General features: G+C 54.3%; 4 protein-coding genes across 4 annotated transcripts; 3 read left to right on the top strand and 1 right to left on the bottom strand.

Moving 5' to 3' along the window:
• Window positions 1-553: 553 nt before the first annotated feature.
• On the top strand, window positions 554-2,406 carry CH63R_07414 (Eukaryotic aspartyl protease; the record flags this gene model as incomplete). Its single annotated transcript, XM_018302389.1, has 3 exons — window positions 554-752; window positions 809-1,370; window positions 1,446-2,406. 3 exons carry the CDS (start codon window positions 554-556, stop codon window positions 2,404-2,406), a joined length of 1,722 nt encoding a protein of 573 aa, XP_018157167.1.
• A 1,524-nt stretch (window positions 2,407-3,930) lies between these two features.
• On the bottom strand, window positions 3,931-6,304 carry CH63R_07413 (uncharacterized protein; the record flags this gene model as incomplete). The annotated part of the gene is made up of 6 exons (XM_018302388.1): window positions 3,931-4,188; window positions 4,237-4,422; window positions 4,478-4,770; window positions 4,827-5,840; window positions 5,908-6,029; window positions 6,096-6,304. The coding sequence occupies 6 exons, from the start codon at window positions 6,302-6,304 to the stop codon at window positions 3,931-3,933; spliced, it is 2,082 nt and encodes a 693-aa protein (XP_018157166.1).
• A 3,302-nt stretch (window positions 6,305-9,606) lies between these two features.
• CH63R_07412 (AMP-binding enzyme) lies at window positions 9,607-11,641 on the top strand (the record flags this gene model as incomplete). The annotated part of the gene is made up of 6 exons (XM_018302387.1): window positions 9,607-9,649; window positions 9,720-9,955; window positions 10,017-10,382; window positions 10,440-10,697; window positions 10,755-10,917; window positions 10,971-11,641. The coding sequence occupies 6 exons, from the start codon at window positions 9,607-9,609 to the stop codon at window positions 11,639-11,641; spliced, it is 1,737 nt and encodes a 578-aa protein (XP_018157165.1).
• Window positions 11,642-13,364: 1,723 nt separating this feature from the next.
• On the top strand, window positions 13,365-14,533 carry CH63R_07411 (uncharacterized protein; the record flags this gene model as incomplete). The annotated part of the gene is made up of 2 exons (XM_018302386.1): window positions 13,365-13,621; window positions 13,705-14,533. 2 exons carry the CDS (start codon window positions 13,365-13,367, stop codon window positions 14,531-14,533), a joined length of 1,086 nt encoding a protein of 361 aa, XP_018157164.1.
• Window positions 14,534-14,726: the final 193 nt, after the last annotated feature.

Below are 14,726 nucleotides of genomic sequence, written 5' to 3'. Positions count from 1 at the left end.
GGGCTTTGGGACATTCCGCAAACAGACATTGGAGTAAAGGAACGGCAGATGGAGGAGAGACACGCTGCCCTTTATTTTCTTTCAGCTTCAACCAGCGCCAACAACAGGTTAGCGCGAGTGCATGCAGCAGACCTCTTGCAGCCTTGTCTTCTCTTTACCAAAAGGTCCAGCTTTCACAATATCCTTCCACTAAACACACCAGACCCGGCCAGCCTGTCTGATTCCAGACTCGGTCGCTCTAGAAGCTGAATAGGCAGGGTGGCGTTCCTTCTCACTTTCACTTTCACTTTCACTCTCACTCTCACTTCCAGTTTTTACCTTTACCTCTTACTTTATCTTCTGTGTATCCCCAGCCTGAAGAGCCTCATCTCCTCTCCACTCCAGGGTTCTCATCGGCTTCAATATTTTTTACTTCTTCTCGGGACCTTCCTTCCCTTCCCCTTCTTTGCCCCCGTTTCTTCCCCCCCCCCCCTTCCCCCCCTTTTTCTTTTCTGGCCCTGTTGTCTTTGGATTTGTTGAAGCCAGAACAACAACAAACTTGCAATCGCCCAAGATGAAGTCTGAAGTCTTTGTTGCCGCCATGGGGAGCGTGGTGAGCTCTGTCGCTGCCCTGTCCTTCCCTCGTGCTACCGAGGGCAAAGGATTCATCGCTATGCCAGTCAGACAGGTCCGACCCGACCTGGGTCATCTTACGAAGCGAGAGGCCATCGAAGTTGTGCTCAGAAATAGAGAGTTTTACTACTCCACTGACAGTAAGCATTCTTCGGCTCTTTCTTCAAAGTGGCTTAACTGACGATGGGGGGAATAGTCATGATCGGTACGCCTGCCCAGCAGGTGACTGTTCTTCTCGACACAGGCTCTTCTGAGCTCTGGGTCAACCCTGATTGCAGCACCGCGCCTTCAGCTGCCCAAGCCAAGCAGTGCAGCGCTGCTGGTCAGTACAACCCGCGCAACAGTCGTACTCCGCCCACCGGCCCAATTGGCACCCGCAGACTCAACTACGGAGACCCCTCGGACCCTAACACTCAGACGAGCGCCGAGATCGCCTACTATACCGATTCCATCACCATGGGTGCCAGTGTCTTGGTCAACCAGACCTTTGGTGTCGTCACTAAGAGCGACGGCATCGCCACTGGCATTATGGGTCTGGCTCCCGACCTCAAGGCCGGCTTCGAGCCAGGCAAGCCCTACAGCCTGGTTCTCAACAGCTTGGCTGACCAGGGACTCATCGAAAGCCGCATCTTCTCGCTGGACCTGCGTCATCAGTCGGCGGACTCGGGCATGCTCATCTACGGCGGTGTCGACAAGGGCAAGTTCATTGGCGAGCTCCAGCGAGTTCCCATGGTGAACGGCGCCAAGGGCGAGCCTCGGTAAGTCGAATCATCCGAGGGCTCATCTCCTCATCCCTTGCCAACTGAGTGATGTTTGAGCTGACATGACCAAAGCCTCGCTGTTGAGCTTACCGGCATTGGCATGACCCTCGCCAACTCCGCCGAGACCTACGCTCTCGCCCCGGCGGATAAGAACGTCATGCTCGACTCCGGCACGACCCTCACCCGCCTTCACCCGGCCCTCGCTCGCCCCATTTTGGCAGACCTGAAGGCCACCATCGACACCGACGGTTACTGGACCGCCGCCTGCTCCCTGCGCGACAGTGGCAGCGACTCCTACGTCACATTCACCTTTGGCAAGAAGACCATCCGCGTGCCCCTCAGCGATTTCATCCTTGATCTGGGCCCCCGGGACGGTCAGTGCTACGTCGGCCTCGTTACCACTACCGACCAGCAGATCCTCGGCGACAGTATGATGCGGGCTGGCTACTTCGTCTTCGACTGGGACAATCTGGCCGTCCACATGGCGCAGGCGAACGACTGCGGCAAGGAGGAGATTGTGGCCGTCGGCAAGGGTAGCGACGCGGTGCCCAGCGGTGTCATTGGACTCTGCGATGGGCCCGCGACGCCGGACGGTGACGGGCAGCCCGTGACGTCTGCAGTGAGTTCATCTGCTCCTTCAGCTTCTGACACCCCGATCGTCTCGCCCACCGGCCTCCCGGTCACCATCACCCAGACCGTGGACAGCGGCCCGGCCCCAACCCCGACCCCGATATACACCACCCTGTCTGATTGTGACGCATTGACACTCTGCCCCCAGTCGTCCACGAACGGTGCCTCGCCTCCATCCTCGTCGTCCTCCCCGATCAGAGGATCGCCCAACAGCGGCGGCTCTTCCTCGGACCCCTCGAAGAGCACGGGCGTCGGCGCCCCGAGTGCGTCGACCACGGGCGGCCCTTCATCCTCAACGTCCTCCGATTCCCACTCCACGGCGGTTTCCCTCGCCGACGACCGATTCCTGGGTCTGTTTTTAGGAAGCTTGATGACGTTGGCGGCGGTGTTTTGGAATGCTTGATTGAAGGTGGGGTGTGCATGGACTGGATACCGCCAACCAAAGGAGCTTGGAAGAACAAAAGGGGATACCCGAAAAAGGATATGCCAAGGGTTTTGGCCGGGGGAGGGAAAAAGTCTCATTATTGATTGCATAGCGAAACGTGCTCTCCGGACAGGCAAGGAGAGAACGCTACCGAGGATTTCTGCGGACGCAGACATAGATTCATGATTACTGGCTGGCTGGCTGCCGCTCCCGCGGCGATGGGTGATGCCTCGGAGCTGGCAAGGGCCTAGGGGTCTTCTAGCTAGAGACGCCTGCTTACGACCGTTATGATACCAATGAAGAACAGCATTTCGAGGCCTTCCTTTCTCTCTCTCTCACTCCTGTGGTTTCGATTGAGAGAAGGAATGGGAAAACACAAAACGATCTGAACAAATCCAAAACATGGCCTGACTTACACGTTAAGGATGTTCCATCGCTCGTGCTCGCTTCGTGCCATCACACAGCTGTGTTCGTCTGACGTGACGAAGCCCGTCGATCCCACCCCCCTCCCCCAACAAGAGGACAGGCCGCGTTGGGTATAACTCTCCGCGAGCCACCCGTTCCTCCGTTCTCTTCCTACGTTTACCTGCCAATGACATCAGAGCATGTTCTGCAATTGAACGGGTTGACGGGTCTGGACTCAAGTCCGAGACATGTCCCAACCCCCATCCGGCTGCCAAACCCCCGCCCCCCTCCCGCCCCATCCCATTGTGCTTTAACCCGCCGACCCCGACGGGCTGGGAGAGACAAAACACTGGCGACGGTCCACCCACGGATCCAGGTCTTCCGTCCGCGAAAGATGTCTTATTCCCAGCTCATCCGCTTGCCGAATTGGAACCGCCGTGTCTCTACGACGGTCTGGCTCTAGAAAGGCGTCACAAGGCGCCGTTTTGGCCCCGAACCGCTTCGAGGGCACCTAGTAACCCGTGTCTCTCACGAATGAAGGATGAGAAAATGTCCTGCTCGCAACGCTGTCTCATTTCTCAGCTTACACTTTGGCAACCTCCTTTAAGTACCCCCCGTGCCTATAATCGAGATTCGTGTCGTATGGCTTGCTTGCGTGCGGCAGCCAGCCTCAACTGGGCGTTGCGACACTCACGTTCATTTCACGTCGAAGACAGCCCAGGAAGTGTTCTCTAGAGGAAATTGGGTTTTCGCACAATGTGTGAGTATCTGAGCTATAGACGAAGACATACGACCGAGGCCAATTGAAAAAGCTGCGAAAGCAGCAGCAGATCTGAGCCAAGCTGCTATTGTGAAGCACTTCGCTGGAATGTGTGGTTTCCTCGTCAGGATACCGAGCAATGAAATCAGAAATCAGAAAACGAAACCCTCCCAGAATCCATAAGACAGACGTAGCCCCGGAAGTAAAGAGGTAAAAGCGTGCAGAAAGAAAAACTCCTCAATGTAAACCCTTTCTGCTCCCATACTTTGTGTGTAAATTATAGACGCGAGTGTCAGTCAAGATTTTATACTCCGTCTTGATGTTGAAATCAAACAAATTCAGGCCTCCGTCTTGTGTCGCTTCGTCGTTCGACCTGTGGTGCTCTGAGGCTCGTCAGCGGCACGCTTCGAAGCGCCGGCGTTCTCATTCTGGGATTCGACATCTTCATCCTTCGGGTAGTCCCAGAGCTCGGAAACCTCTGGAAAGATGCTGTTCTGGGCAGCCTCAGCTCGAGCATCATCGTCTTCGATTGTCTCAAGCACGATGTTTCGGCACGTCAAGGCAAAGCGACGTTTGCCCTTGGGCACAACCCTGTGCTGGTCATTGTTAGAGAAGAAGGTAGTGTTGATTAGAGAGTAGCATACCAGGTACGCCTGATGGATGCGGGTGCCGTGCATAACCACCAGATCTCCGTGGAAAATTGGTAACTGAAGAACTTTGGTGCCTTTTCCAGCATAGGATGGCTTCATTTTAAAGCACATTTGGGCGGGACTTCCTAAAGATAGAGTAGCCACGGTAGGTCCCAAGGTGTCTTCGCCGTCGTCATGGTACTTTGAATAAAGGAGTCAGTCTTGAGGCAAAAAGCATAATGATACCATAACTCACACTGATCTTGTCTTCCTCCATATACCCGATGGAAAGGAGCTCGTTGAAGTCAACGAAGTTCGAGGTGAGCGTGTCGCAAGGGACTATCTCGCTGAAGCCGGGCTGCTGGGCATAGGCATCTATGGTCTTGTTGGTCGTCGCAATGGATTGCTTGCCAGCCCATTGCATTCGTTTGAGTGCTCCGATTATGGATTCTGGTGCCTCTGAGAATGGTCTCGAATGCACATTGACTGCGAACTTATAAGGGGCGCCCCAGTTTTGAAGGAAGTTCCGGGTCAACTTCTCGCTAGGCACTAGTGTTGTGGGTTAGTCGGATCGTTTCGTGAGGAGGCATGACGGGTAAACTTACAGCCAACATGAATCGCGGGCTTCCTTTGGAAGCCGAAGTCTCGGACGGTATCATGTTGGAGGAGATCCCATATTTGGTCGGGGGCGCCAGCACGAGCATTGATGGCTGGAGTCGCTCGGAAAACGGTAACTGAGCCGATAATGGTGTCAGTATTGAGGGGGTCTGGGAGAAGGTACTGTTCCATCGCGTAACCATTGGCCTGACTGGCACTTTGGAGGATGTGTTTGTTGAAGGCCTTGGATTGGAATCCACTCCTGAGTCTCTGTTGTTGTTTGCTCTCGGCGAGAACATTGGCCAGAGGGAACGGCAGTGGCGGGGCAAGCAAGGTGAAGTTACAACGAGGGTCCTCGTAAGACCACTTTGTCCAATCCACTCGTCTTGCGCAGCGATGACACTCGGGACAGACAATGCCATCACGCATAGCCTTCTCTGTACCCAGTAGACCTGGGGCGGTTATGTCTGGGAGGGGCGGCTGCAGAGGCTGTTGTGGAACCTGGTAAGATGTTCGCTCTAAGAGAAAGTCCTCTGAGTAGGTGAGGTGGTTGACATCGGTACCGGCTGGGAAATTGAAGAAGCTGCTGCACTTCTGGTTGAGACAAGACCAGCCGCAGGAGAAGATTGCCTTGCTTCCCTGGTGACAGGTGACACACCAGGCAATAGAGGAGGAGTGGTAGGAAGCAACAGTCAACTCGGAGATGTTGATAGCTGGAGTGAAGGCAAAACTTCCCTCACACTCTGCATTCAAGCAAGTCCATCCCTGGATGAACATCTGCTTGGAAGATTGTCTGCACTTGGTGCAGTCCGCTCGGAATGTTGGAAACTCCCGCAGCTCCCGCAGCTGAGTACTGCTCTGCATTTCAGCCGACAGTTGCCACCAGGACGGCATAGCACGGTTGGTCTTTTCGAGGCGAATCTTGTGGATGTCAAAGCCTCTGTCGTCCTTCTCAGACCAGATGTCTGTAATGATGAAGAAGGCAAGGACATTGAATGAATGCTTGATTTCAACAGGTAAACCTGGGTATTGTTTTCCTGTGTGATGGTGAGTGCTGGTACCAGATAAAGTGGAAAGTTATGTACTTACCAAGGATTATGCCGATGGGGACATTGGTCTCTGAGGCTGCATGGCAGGACGGCAGTATGAAGGGTCGGGCTTCTCTGACCCGGACCAGGTCTCCCTGGCTGTTTCTCTCTCTGCCACCACCACTAACAAATTTACCAGGGGTTAGCCTTCATAAGCCTGAGATATGTGAAGAGAGAAGAACAACTTACAGAGTGGTGATGATAACTTCTGAGCCCAAGAAGTCTCGCACGGTGGTGAACGCATTGAGAAGCATACCTTTGATGACCTTGTCCTTGGTGTACATACTTCCCTCGTGTGCCTTGAAGTAAGGAAGGGCATCACAGAGAGCCTGACGATTTTCGGCCCAGACAGGAGGACTTCCAAGGGGAGCAGGCAGGGTCGAGTTGGAAGCAGCCATGACTGTGACTGGGTGTTCTTGAAAAGAGCGTTGGACCCTTAGACTGCAGACTTAAACGTATGTAAAAGTATCAATGCCGATCGATGTCTGCCCTTAGATGGTAGGCGGTTGAAAATGAGGCGCTCACAACCGGAAGGTTGCTGGGAATACGTGGGTTAGATGTGATCTGTGTTGGACGAAATATGCTAAGCAGTAAAGAGAGGGAGGTAGAGGAATGAACGACTATTGCACTAAAAAGGACAAAGAAGAGAGGGTTGGGAGAAATGTGTTTGCCGACAGCGCAAGGGAAAGGCGTACTGAGGAATGGCGAAAGTTTTGTCCTAGGACAGGATGGCAGAGAACGAGAAGTGCGCTGAGGGAGACAAGCCACATGATTCGGGGAGGAGAAGGAGGTGAGGATCGAAGGTTCCAGTGCCTGTCCGGGAAGAAGGTGTAGAAGGTGCGCCCAACTGCCTGTTGCGCCTACCTAGTCATTTCGGGAAAGTTGGGAAAGACCAAGGGAGAGCAAAGGGTCGGCAAGAAAAGGGATGGAAGCAGGCACCTCAATGCCGGTTTCAGGACAGGAGCGAATCGGTAAAACAATGTGGATGAGAATGAACATACCTATAAAGAGATGTACTACTGCTTGTGTTTCTGATAGTCCCTGGCGTACTGTTGGAAACCGTTAGACACCTTTTAGGGTGTTTAGTATTAGAAGATTGGTTAAGGATTATTGTTAGGAGAAGATGTGTAAGTAAGGTAGGTAGATATGAGTAGATGGTGATGAATGTTTGGAGGATAGAAGCTGGTAGGTAGCTAAGAGAAGAATTCCTGAATATTAGCAATAGTCCTCGTTGCCTGCGTAAGAACAGGGAAGGAATAGAGAATGAATTATGCTGGCTGCTGCAAATGGTCTTTGAGCTTTGCGCAGAAGAGGAAGGAGGGCAGGACAAAAGGGATAGTGAATCTAGAGGGAAGAGATAAGCACTAAAGCAGGATCTTGTTAAATAAGGAGGGAACAAGGCAGTCGGAATGTCAGTATCCTTAGGAGTCAAGAGGGTGTTATTATGTTACGTAGAAGGGAGAGGACTAGGCTGATGGAAGAGGAAGGGAAGGAAATATTTTAAAGAGAGAGAAAAATGAAGTCCTGATAAACCTAGAGAGGCAGGAATGAACTGATAAAGAAAGAATGTAAATGATTTGTGTTCTAGAGAGACAGTGGTGTCAACATACCTGTGAGAGAGCTTGCTGTGTGTGGATGTGTGTAAAGGTCTCTACCAGCTGATTGAATTAGTAGTTAAGGTTAGTGCTCCGGTTGCCCAGTGAGAGAGCACCAGTGTTGCGCAGCCTAGGTTCCTCCTGTTTGACGACTTTTTGTGTGTGAAGTACAATTGGAGAGGGTGTATTGGAATCTGATTTGTCTTTTGCAGAGCGTGACTGTTGGAGTTTTGTTTATAGTTCTCCGATGGGTAAAGCACTGATGTCTTGATTGTTGATCTCGTTGTTGATGTGTGGAAGAGAGGACTGGCAGAGGTTGGAGGGAAAGGTAGTCTTATATAGAGTTGGAAGAGGCGGGTTTAGTCCAGAGGGAAGAGTGAAAAGAAAACAACGAAAGGAGTGAATCACTCAGCCGCTTGAGTTGAGTGGAGTAGGAGTTCGAGAAGCAAGTATCGGACGGAGGCAACATGATGTTAACATAGCACCGGGTGGCTCAACCCAGATGAAACAATTATTTTCCACAGAGTGAACAGAAGACAAAGCTTCTCTCCTGGTCTGGCCAGATGCCATATGAAAAGTAGCGACTGTAGCAAGAGAGGGGAAAAAGGACAACACGCATTTTGTTGCATCCTCTGATAGCATTCATCACGATTGTCATGAAATGGGACTTGGGGATTTGAAAATCTACATTTCAGCGTAGCCATGTTGCTGTCAAGACTCTGAAAACAAGATGACTGTCCTTATACTGACCAGTGGATGGTCACTTTTTTTTTATGATGGGTTGTGGAAAGTGTCGTTTGTGTGTGCCAGAAAATTGGGTGCAAGTGAGACAGCATAGGCAAAGCTGTCACATTGCTGGGCCTGCAAGGTATTATCATCAAGCACTCCCAAGCAGATCACTTGCTCCTTATCAAAACATCAACCCAAATGTCGTTCCATGGAACTCATGCTGAAAAAAAAAAAGAATGAAAAAAGATGCCAAGCTAGACGGACAAGGAACGAAAGAACTCACCTCTCTGAAGTCACATGGTGCGCTGACATTCGGTATACAGCAGAATCCGTGACCCACCGCATCACACCCGGTGGAGGTAGAGATTCCCGGAGCGGGAGCGACGTTCCGCGCCGACATCCCAAACGATTGACTTCCGGGGGCGGGTGCAATTGGAGAATGTGGAACCAAAATTGCGATACTTCCCCGACGCTTTGTCATTGGGTCAATCTCGGCTAATGGCTGCCCTTTTTACCTTGGTAGTTGGGGAAGCCCTCGGCACCCGTTTCCTTAGGTACCCCCCATGGAACGAACAACCTAGGATGGATAGTAGGCGATGATCTGGCAAACTCCTTTGGGAGTGGTCAAGTTTTTACCAAGGTCCAGGAGCCGGTTAAGGGTCGGTGAACTGTGGCTGCTCGGTAAAAAATGCGGCCCTGACGCGTCTGAAAACCGACGGGGATCATGAGTAGTGAAGGTTCAAGTTTGGGAACCCTCAGAGCAGCAGGTGGATGGCAACTTGGCAAGCCAATCTCAAGATGGGGCACCGGGGTAGCAGCAGCAGCGGACGCTACGCTTCGGCTGCTGACATCGGATACCATCGACACCCAACCCGCAGTTAAGGCCATAACAGACTGGTTTCGCGGAAAGATGTGCGGAATACCGGCCGCTGGTAGTAGCAAATGACTCAAGAGTGCCGCAGAGCACCGCAAAGCACAGCGAGATGCCGCGCTATCTGGACCCTCTACCGAGGTGCGACCATTGCGTGGGGAGAAATGCGGAGAAGTGGGGGAAGCTATCCTTCTCCAAGTCTTGGATTGTTGCTTCTGGCTGTGAGGGGACCGGGGTCCGTCACCGAGGGAGGAGGGGACACAGAGGCACAACGCAGGCAAAGGATCGGAACTCTGCGCAGCCCCCCCGGGTGGCTCTGAGCTGGCGGTTGTTTGACAACTTGACCTCATTCAAAAGTCCGAACCACCCCCCTCCGTCCCTCGTCGCAAACGTTCCACCATCTATCTCAACGATCTTGCAGCGGCCTCGGACACACGCGTCAACGCGACGACTGACTACCCAATCACGCTCATCCACTCCTTCTGCCTCAATCACATCACACAAGATGGTCTTTGTATCGCCGAAATGGGTCCCTCAGTTGCCCATGGGTAAGACGAACCCTTGAGCCTCGTGCCTCGGGCAACCCTCTGGCGAACTACGCTCACCGAGACGTCGCAGACCCCCCGGACTCGATCACCATTGGCGAGTTCATGAGCAATGAAAAGTACGGCCGCTATCCTCTCACAGAGGCCAGAAGCCCATACACTTGCGGTCTGTCGGGCAAGTCGTACACGGCGTCCGAGGTGAAGCAGCGAACAGACTCCTTGGCCAAAGCAATTTCAAAGAGGCTCGATTTCGCGCCGAACGAGGGCACAGAATGGGACAAAGTCGTTGCGCTCTTCTCGCTCAACACAGTATGTGATGGTCACGTGCGTTCCAAGGTCGATTGTCCCCCGGAGATTGACGTGTGCCTAGATCGACTACATCCCCTTCACCCATGCCATCCACCGGTTGTCGGGCATCGTCACCCCCGCCAGTGCCGCGTACTCGGCCCAAGAACTCGAGCACCAGCTTCGCTCCTCCAACGCGAAGGCTCTCTTCACCTGCATTCCCCTGCTAGAAACCGCTCTCAAGGCCGCCAAGGCTGTCGGCCTTCCCGATGACCGCATCTTCTTGTTGCCGGTCCCAGGCGTCAGTCAAAAAACACCCTACGTCTCCCTCGATGGCCTGATTCAAGAAGGCAATTCTCTACCGGAATTGGAACCCTTGAAGTGGGTCAAGGGCCAGGGCGCGCGCCAGGTCGCCTATTTGTGTTATTCGAGTGGTACTTCCGGACTGCCAGTGAGTGAAACTCGACCATGGTAACTGGAAAGTCGAAATGCTGACAACGGACTCTAGAAAGCCGTCATGATTTCGCACAGAAACGTCATTGCCAACGTTCTTCAGTTCACGACATACGAGTCTGTTGCCAGGAAAGAACTGGGCATCAAGACACAAGCAGCCTTGGGTCTGTTGCCCTTTAGCCATATCTACGGGCTTGTTGTCATTGCACACTGTGGCACCTGGCGCGGTGATGGCATCATTGTACTGCCCAAGTTTGAGCTTAAGCAATTCCTCGAGTCCGTCCAGAAGTTCAAGATCAACTGCCTCCCAGTGGTAAGCTCCTTTTCGCTGCAACTATGAGCAAGGAACATGTTCTGAACATACGCGCAGGTTCCCCCAATTGTCATTCAAGTTATCCGCAACCAGGAGCTTTGCAACAAGTACGACCTCACGAGCGTGCGCTTCGTCTACACCGGCGCAGCGCCCCTTGGAGCGGAGACTGTGGAGGACCTCAGGAAGCAGTACCCCAAGTGGCACGTGGGTCAAGGCTACGGTGAGTTTTCGTGTCTTGGACGTTTGGGGTGTGCTGTGACTAAGACACACCAGGAATGACCGAGACCAGCACCGTTGTGTGCACAACCTCCGAGATCGATATCGACGTCGGATCGTCGGGCTCTCTCGTCCCGGGTGCCCGCGGCAAAATCGTCGACCCGACGACCGGCGAGGAGATCACCGAGTACAACAAACCCGGCGAGCTCCTCGTACAGTCCCCCTCGGTCGTCCTGGGCTATCTCCACAACGAGCGGGCCAACGCCGAGACATTCGTGTGGCACGAAGACGGCCGTTGGATCCGCACGGGCGACGAGGTCCTCGTACGCAAGTCGGCGGCGGGCAACGAGCATCTTGTCATCGTCGACCGCATCAAGGAGCTCATCAAGGTCAAGGGCCACCAGGTGGCGCCGGCCGAGCTCGAGGCGCATCTTCTCACCCACCCGGCCGTGTCGGACACAGCTGTCATTCAAGTGCCGGACGACCGCGCCGGCGAGGTGCCCAAGGCCTACGTCGTCCGCGCCGCCGGCTACGAGAGCAAGCCCGAGGCAGAGGTCGCGGCCGACATCAGCAAGTATGTCGAGGAGCACAAGGCGCGGCACAAGTGGCTCAAGGGTGGCGTGGAGTTCGTCGACATCATCCCCAAGAGCCCCAGCGGCAAGATCCTCCGTCGTCTCCTCCGCGACCGCGAGAAGGAGGCCAGGAGGGCCAAGGGGGCGAAGCTCTGAGCACAAAACGTACCCGCGGGTTTGTTGGCCAATTTGTGTGTGTGTGTATACAACTTCGGCTGGCGTGTTTGAATGGGCTGGATGGATACGAGAGGCTACTGGCATTAGACGATCGAGTTCGGGCGCATGTACGACGTATGCCACGCAACGCTCATATTTTAGCGATTTCTATTCTGTGGATTGTGTGACTTTTCTTGTTCAGGCGGACGATTACGAAACCAGTGACGTCTGAGCCCCTGTGCCCTCATCCTCGAGTCGACCAACACCGACAAAGCTAATGCCGAGTAGCAAGGTGTCTCGATGCTCATGGTCTTTGCTACAAAAAAGAAATACAAAAAAACAACCCTGAGTGTGCAAACCTTTTTGTTCTATTCAGAGCCCAGTACTTAAGCTTCAAGCTGGATTGCACCAAAATTGAAAAAAAGAACCAATCACAACAACCTCGTGCCTGCATACCAGGATCCTCGCTTGCCAAACCTCAATGCTTAGTCGCTCTTAGCATTTCCTGAGCCCGTGAAGATCCAAAACACCAAGCCCACCCGATGATGCCTCGGAGAAACCTATCGACCAAGGGACCTTGCTCGTCTCTTATTGAAAAAAGGGCAGTTTTGGGGGATCTGTTCTTTTTGGGATGGCTATTTTGGAATTCCTCGAAAGAAGCAGTGACTGTCGTGACAAACCAAAGCGCTGCCATTCGCAGGCCTGGCCAGTGACGGAGAGGGACTGTGGACAGAGCCCGAGTGGGGGGTGGCTGGCGGCGGGTGCCGGCGGTGCATGACAGGGGGACTAGGGCACCCCGGGCGCGTCCAGGGGTTGGTTTCGACAAACCTCAAACGTCTGCGACACCTTCTTTCGCGTGGATCCTGGTGCTCCCGAGTCCCGAGCTGGGAGAGACGCGCCAAGCGAAACACTTGTCGAGCCTTACTTACACACAACTTCCTCGCCCAAGGGCCAAGGAGGATGTTGTTTGCACCCTCACAGCGGCCCAGTCCATGTTCGCTGCTGCCAATTCGAACCAGTTAAGCGTCTCCGTAGAGAGCATATTGTTCATTCCTCTTGCCGGACTTGACTTGTTCCTCGGGAGCCTTATGACGATTGCATTCGGCGTCGTCAACCCAGCCAGAGGACGATCAGACCCAGACTGACTTGTCCCAAGTCTCATACACAACCGAGTCCAGGCGAAACAGAGACAAGACAAGCTTCTCCCCCATCGTCCTCCCCTGTTCTCTCTCGTCCCTTGGTTCGAGATGGTTCGCTTCCCAGGTGGCCCGTATGGCTGGCCGTTTTCTCCCCTGGCCATACCCCTCTTCGCTCTCAGCCTGAAGACAGCAGCAGCTGGCCATGTGCCGTGAAGCAAGACCGGTTCATTGCAGAACTATCCGTTGTTCCATATCGGATGGGGGATGGGGGACACAAGCGAGCCCATGACTACGAGATGACCGATGCCCATGCAGTCGTTTACTCGTCTTTTAAGATAAACCTAACCTGCTATTCTCCCCTCCCCTCGACCCCTTTTCCGGTTTCTCTTTCCTTTTCGATTCTTGACTTCCCCGGGTTTTTGGGATATACCAATTTGTTCTTTTTTCGGCATTACCAAGAAATACCAAGGATCTGATCTTCGTGCGCCGCAAGCTTGGCTGCCAATCACTTCCTGGCTTCCCCTTTTGCTTTACTCTTTAATATTCTTGTTTTAATACAGTCTTATTTCCCCCCCTTCGACAGGATGTTGACCATCCGCTCTCCCTTGACCGTCCTCGCAGTCGTCCTCAGCCTGCTGAGCGTCGTCCAAGGCGCGCCGCAGAATAGGAAAGGAAATGGGAACAGAGGCGGCGGCGGCGGCGGCGGCGGCGGCGGCGGCGGCGGGAATGGAAACGGTCGCACCAACAGGCAGACCGCGCAGCAGCAGGCCGCGCAGGTGCCCCAAGGGATCTCGCAAGCGGCCGACGGGTCCATGATTCTCGACATGACGGCGAACGTCAAGTAAGACTCACTCGCTCGAAACGAAACCTACCCCTTGCCCCTGTTGATTTAAAGAGATAACACCGGCTGACACGAAACCCCAGTGGCCTCGACCTTCGGTTCAAGATTAGCGGCCCAGCCGAGCAGTTCACTGCAGCAAGCGGTGTCCCCGGCGCCGCCGCCCAGCCCGGGGCCCAGGGCACCCTCGGCCTCAACGTCCTCCTCCACGGCGATGGCGGCCAGTCTTTCTTCGACATGCCCAACCAGGGCGTGCAGCAGAACCTCGCCGGCGTTGCCGTCCTCGCGCCGGACCCGAATCTCTTCTGGGGAGGCGGCCAAGGACTCCGGCGCACCGACGGCGTCGCCCACTCCCAGGCTGTCAACGACCTCGTCCAGAAGACCCTCCCGCAAATGATGGCTTTCAACCAGTCCAACGTCTTCTTCACCGGCGTCTCGGGCGGCTCACTGATGCTCTCGGGCTTCTTCATGCCCGCCCACATGCAGAACTTTGCCGGCAATGGTGTGCTTCTCAACTGCGGCGGCCTCGAGCCCCAGGTCCCCGTCCAGGACCCCCAGGCAATCGCTGGCACCCGCATCCACTTCCAGAGTACCCTCAAGGAGCTCTCGGACCTACAGGAGGCTATTCCGGCCTCCATTAAGGCCTACGAGAAGATCGCCACGGACGCCGGCCTGAGCACCGACCAGGTCAACGCCAAGCAGACGGTCAACAACTCGCCCAACGGCGGCCACTGCGCTTTTGACGAGCAGGGCTTCGTGTCGGGCATCCAGCTGGTCGCCAACAACTACGCTACCATCATGCAAGGCGGCAACGGCGAGGTCCAGGGCATCGGGAACGTCTTGACGGGCGTCTCTGGCAACGAGAACTTGCAGTTTACGGGCTCAAACCGGGCGAGGCGCGGCATAATTGGCTGAGGTACTGAGGTGTTGGATGATGTTCTTTGGGAGGAACGTGATGTGATACCAGCGCCGAGAAGGCAGTCAAAAATAAAAGAATGAGATTTAATGATACGTGCTGTCTCGGCGCTACTGTGATCTGCCTTGCAAGTAAATGAATGGGAACCAAAATCGCGGTGAAAAAGGCAACACGAAAGAGGACGACGTCGGC

This window comes from Colletotrichum higginsianum, chromosome 5 (genome assembly GCF_001672515.1).
Source record: "Colletotrichum higginsianum IMI 349063 chromosome 5, whole genome shotgun sequence".
In the NCBI taxonomy this organism is placed as follows: Eukaryota; Fungi; Ascomycota; class Sordariomycetes; order Glomerellales; family Glomerellaceae; genus Colletotrichum; species Colletotrichum higginsianum.
This window is presented reverse-complemented; position numbering and strand designations above follow the sequence as displayed.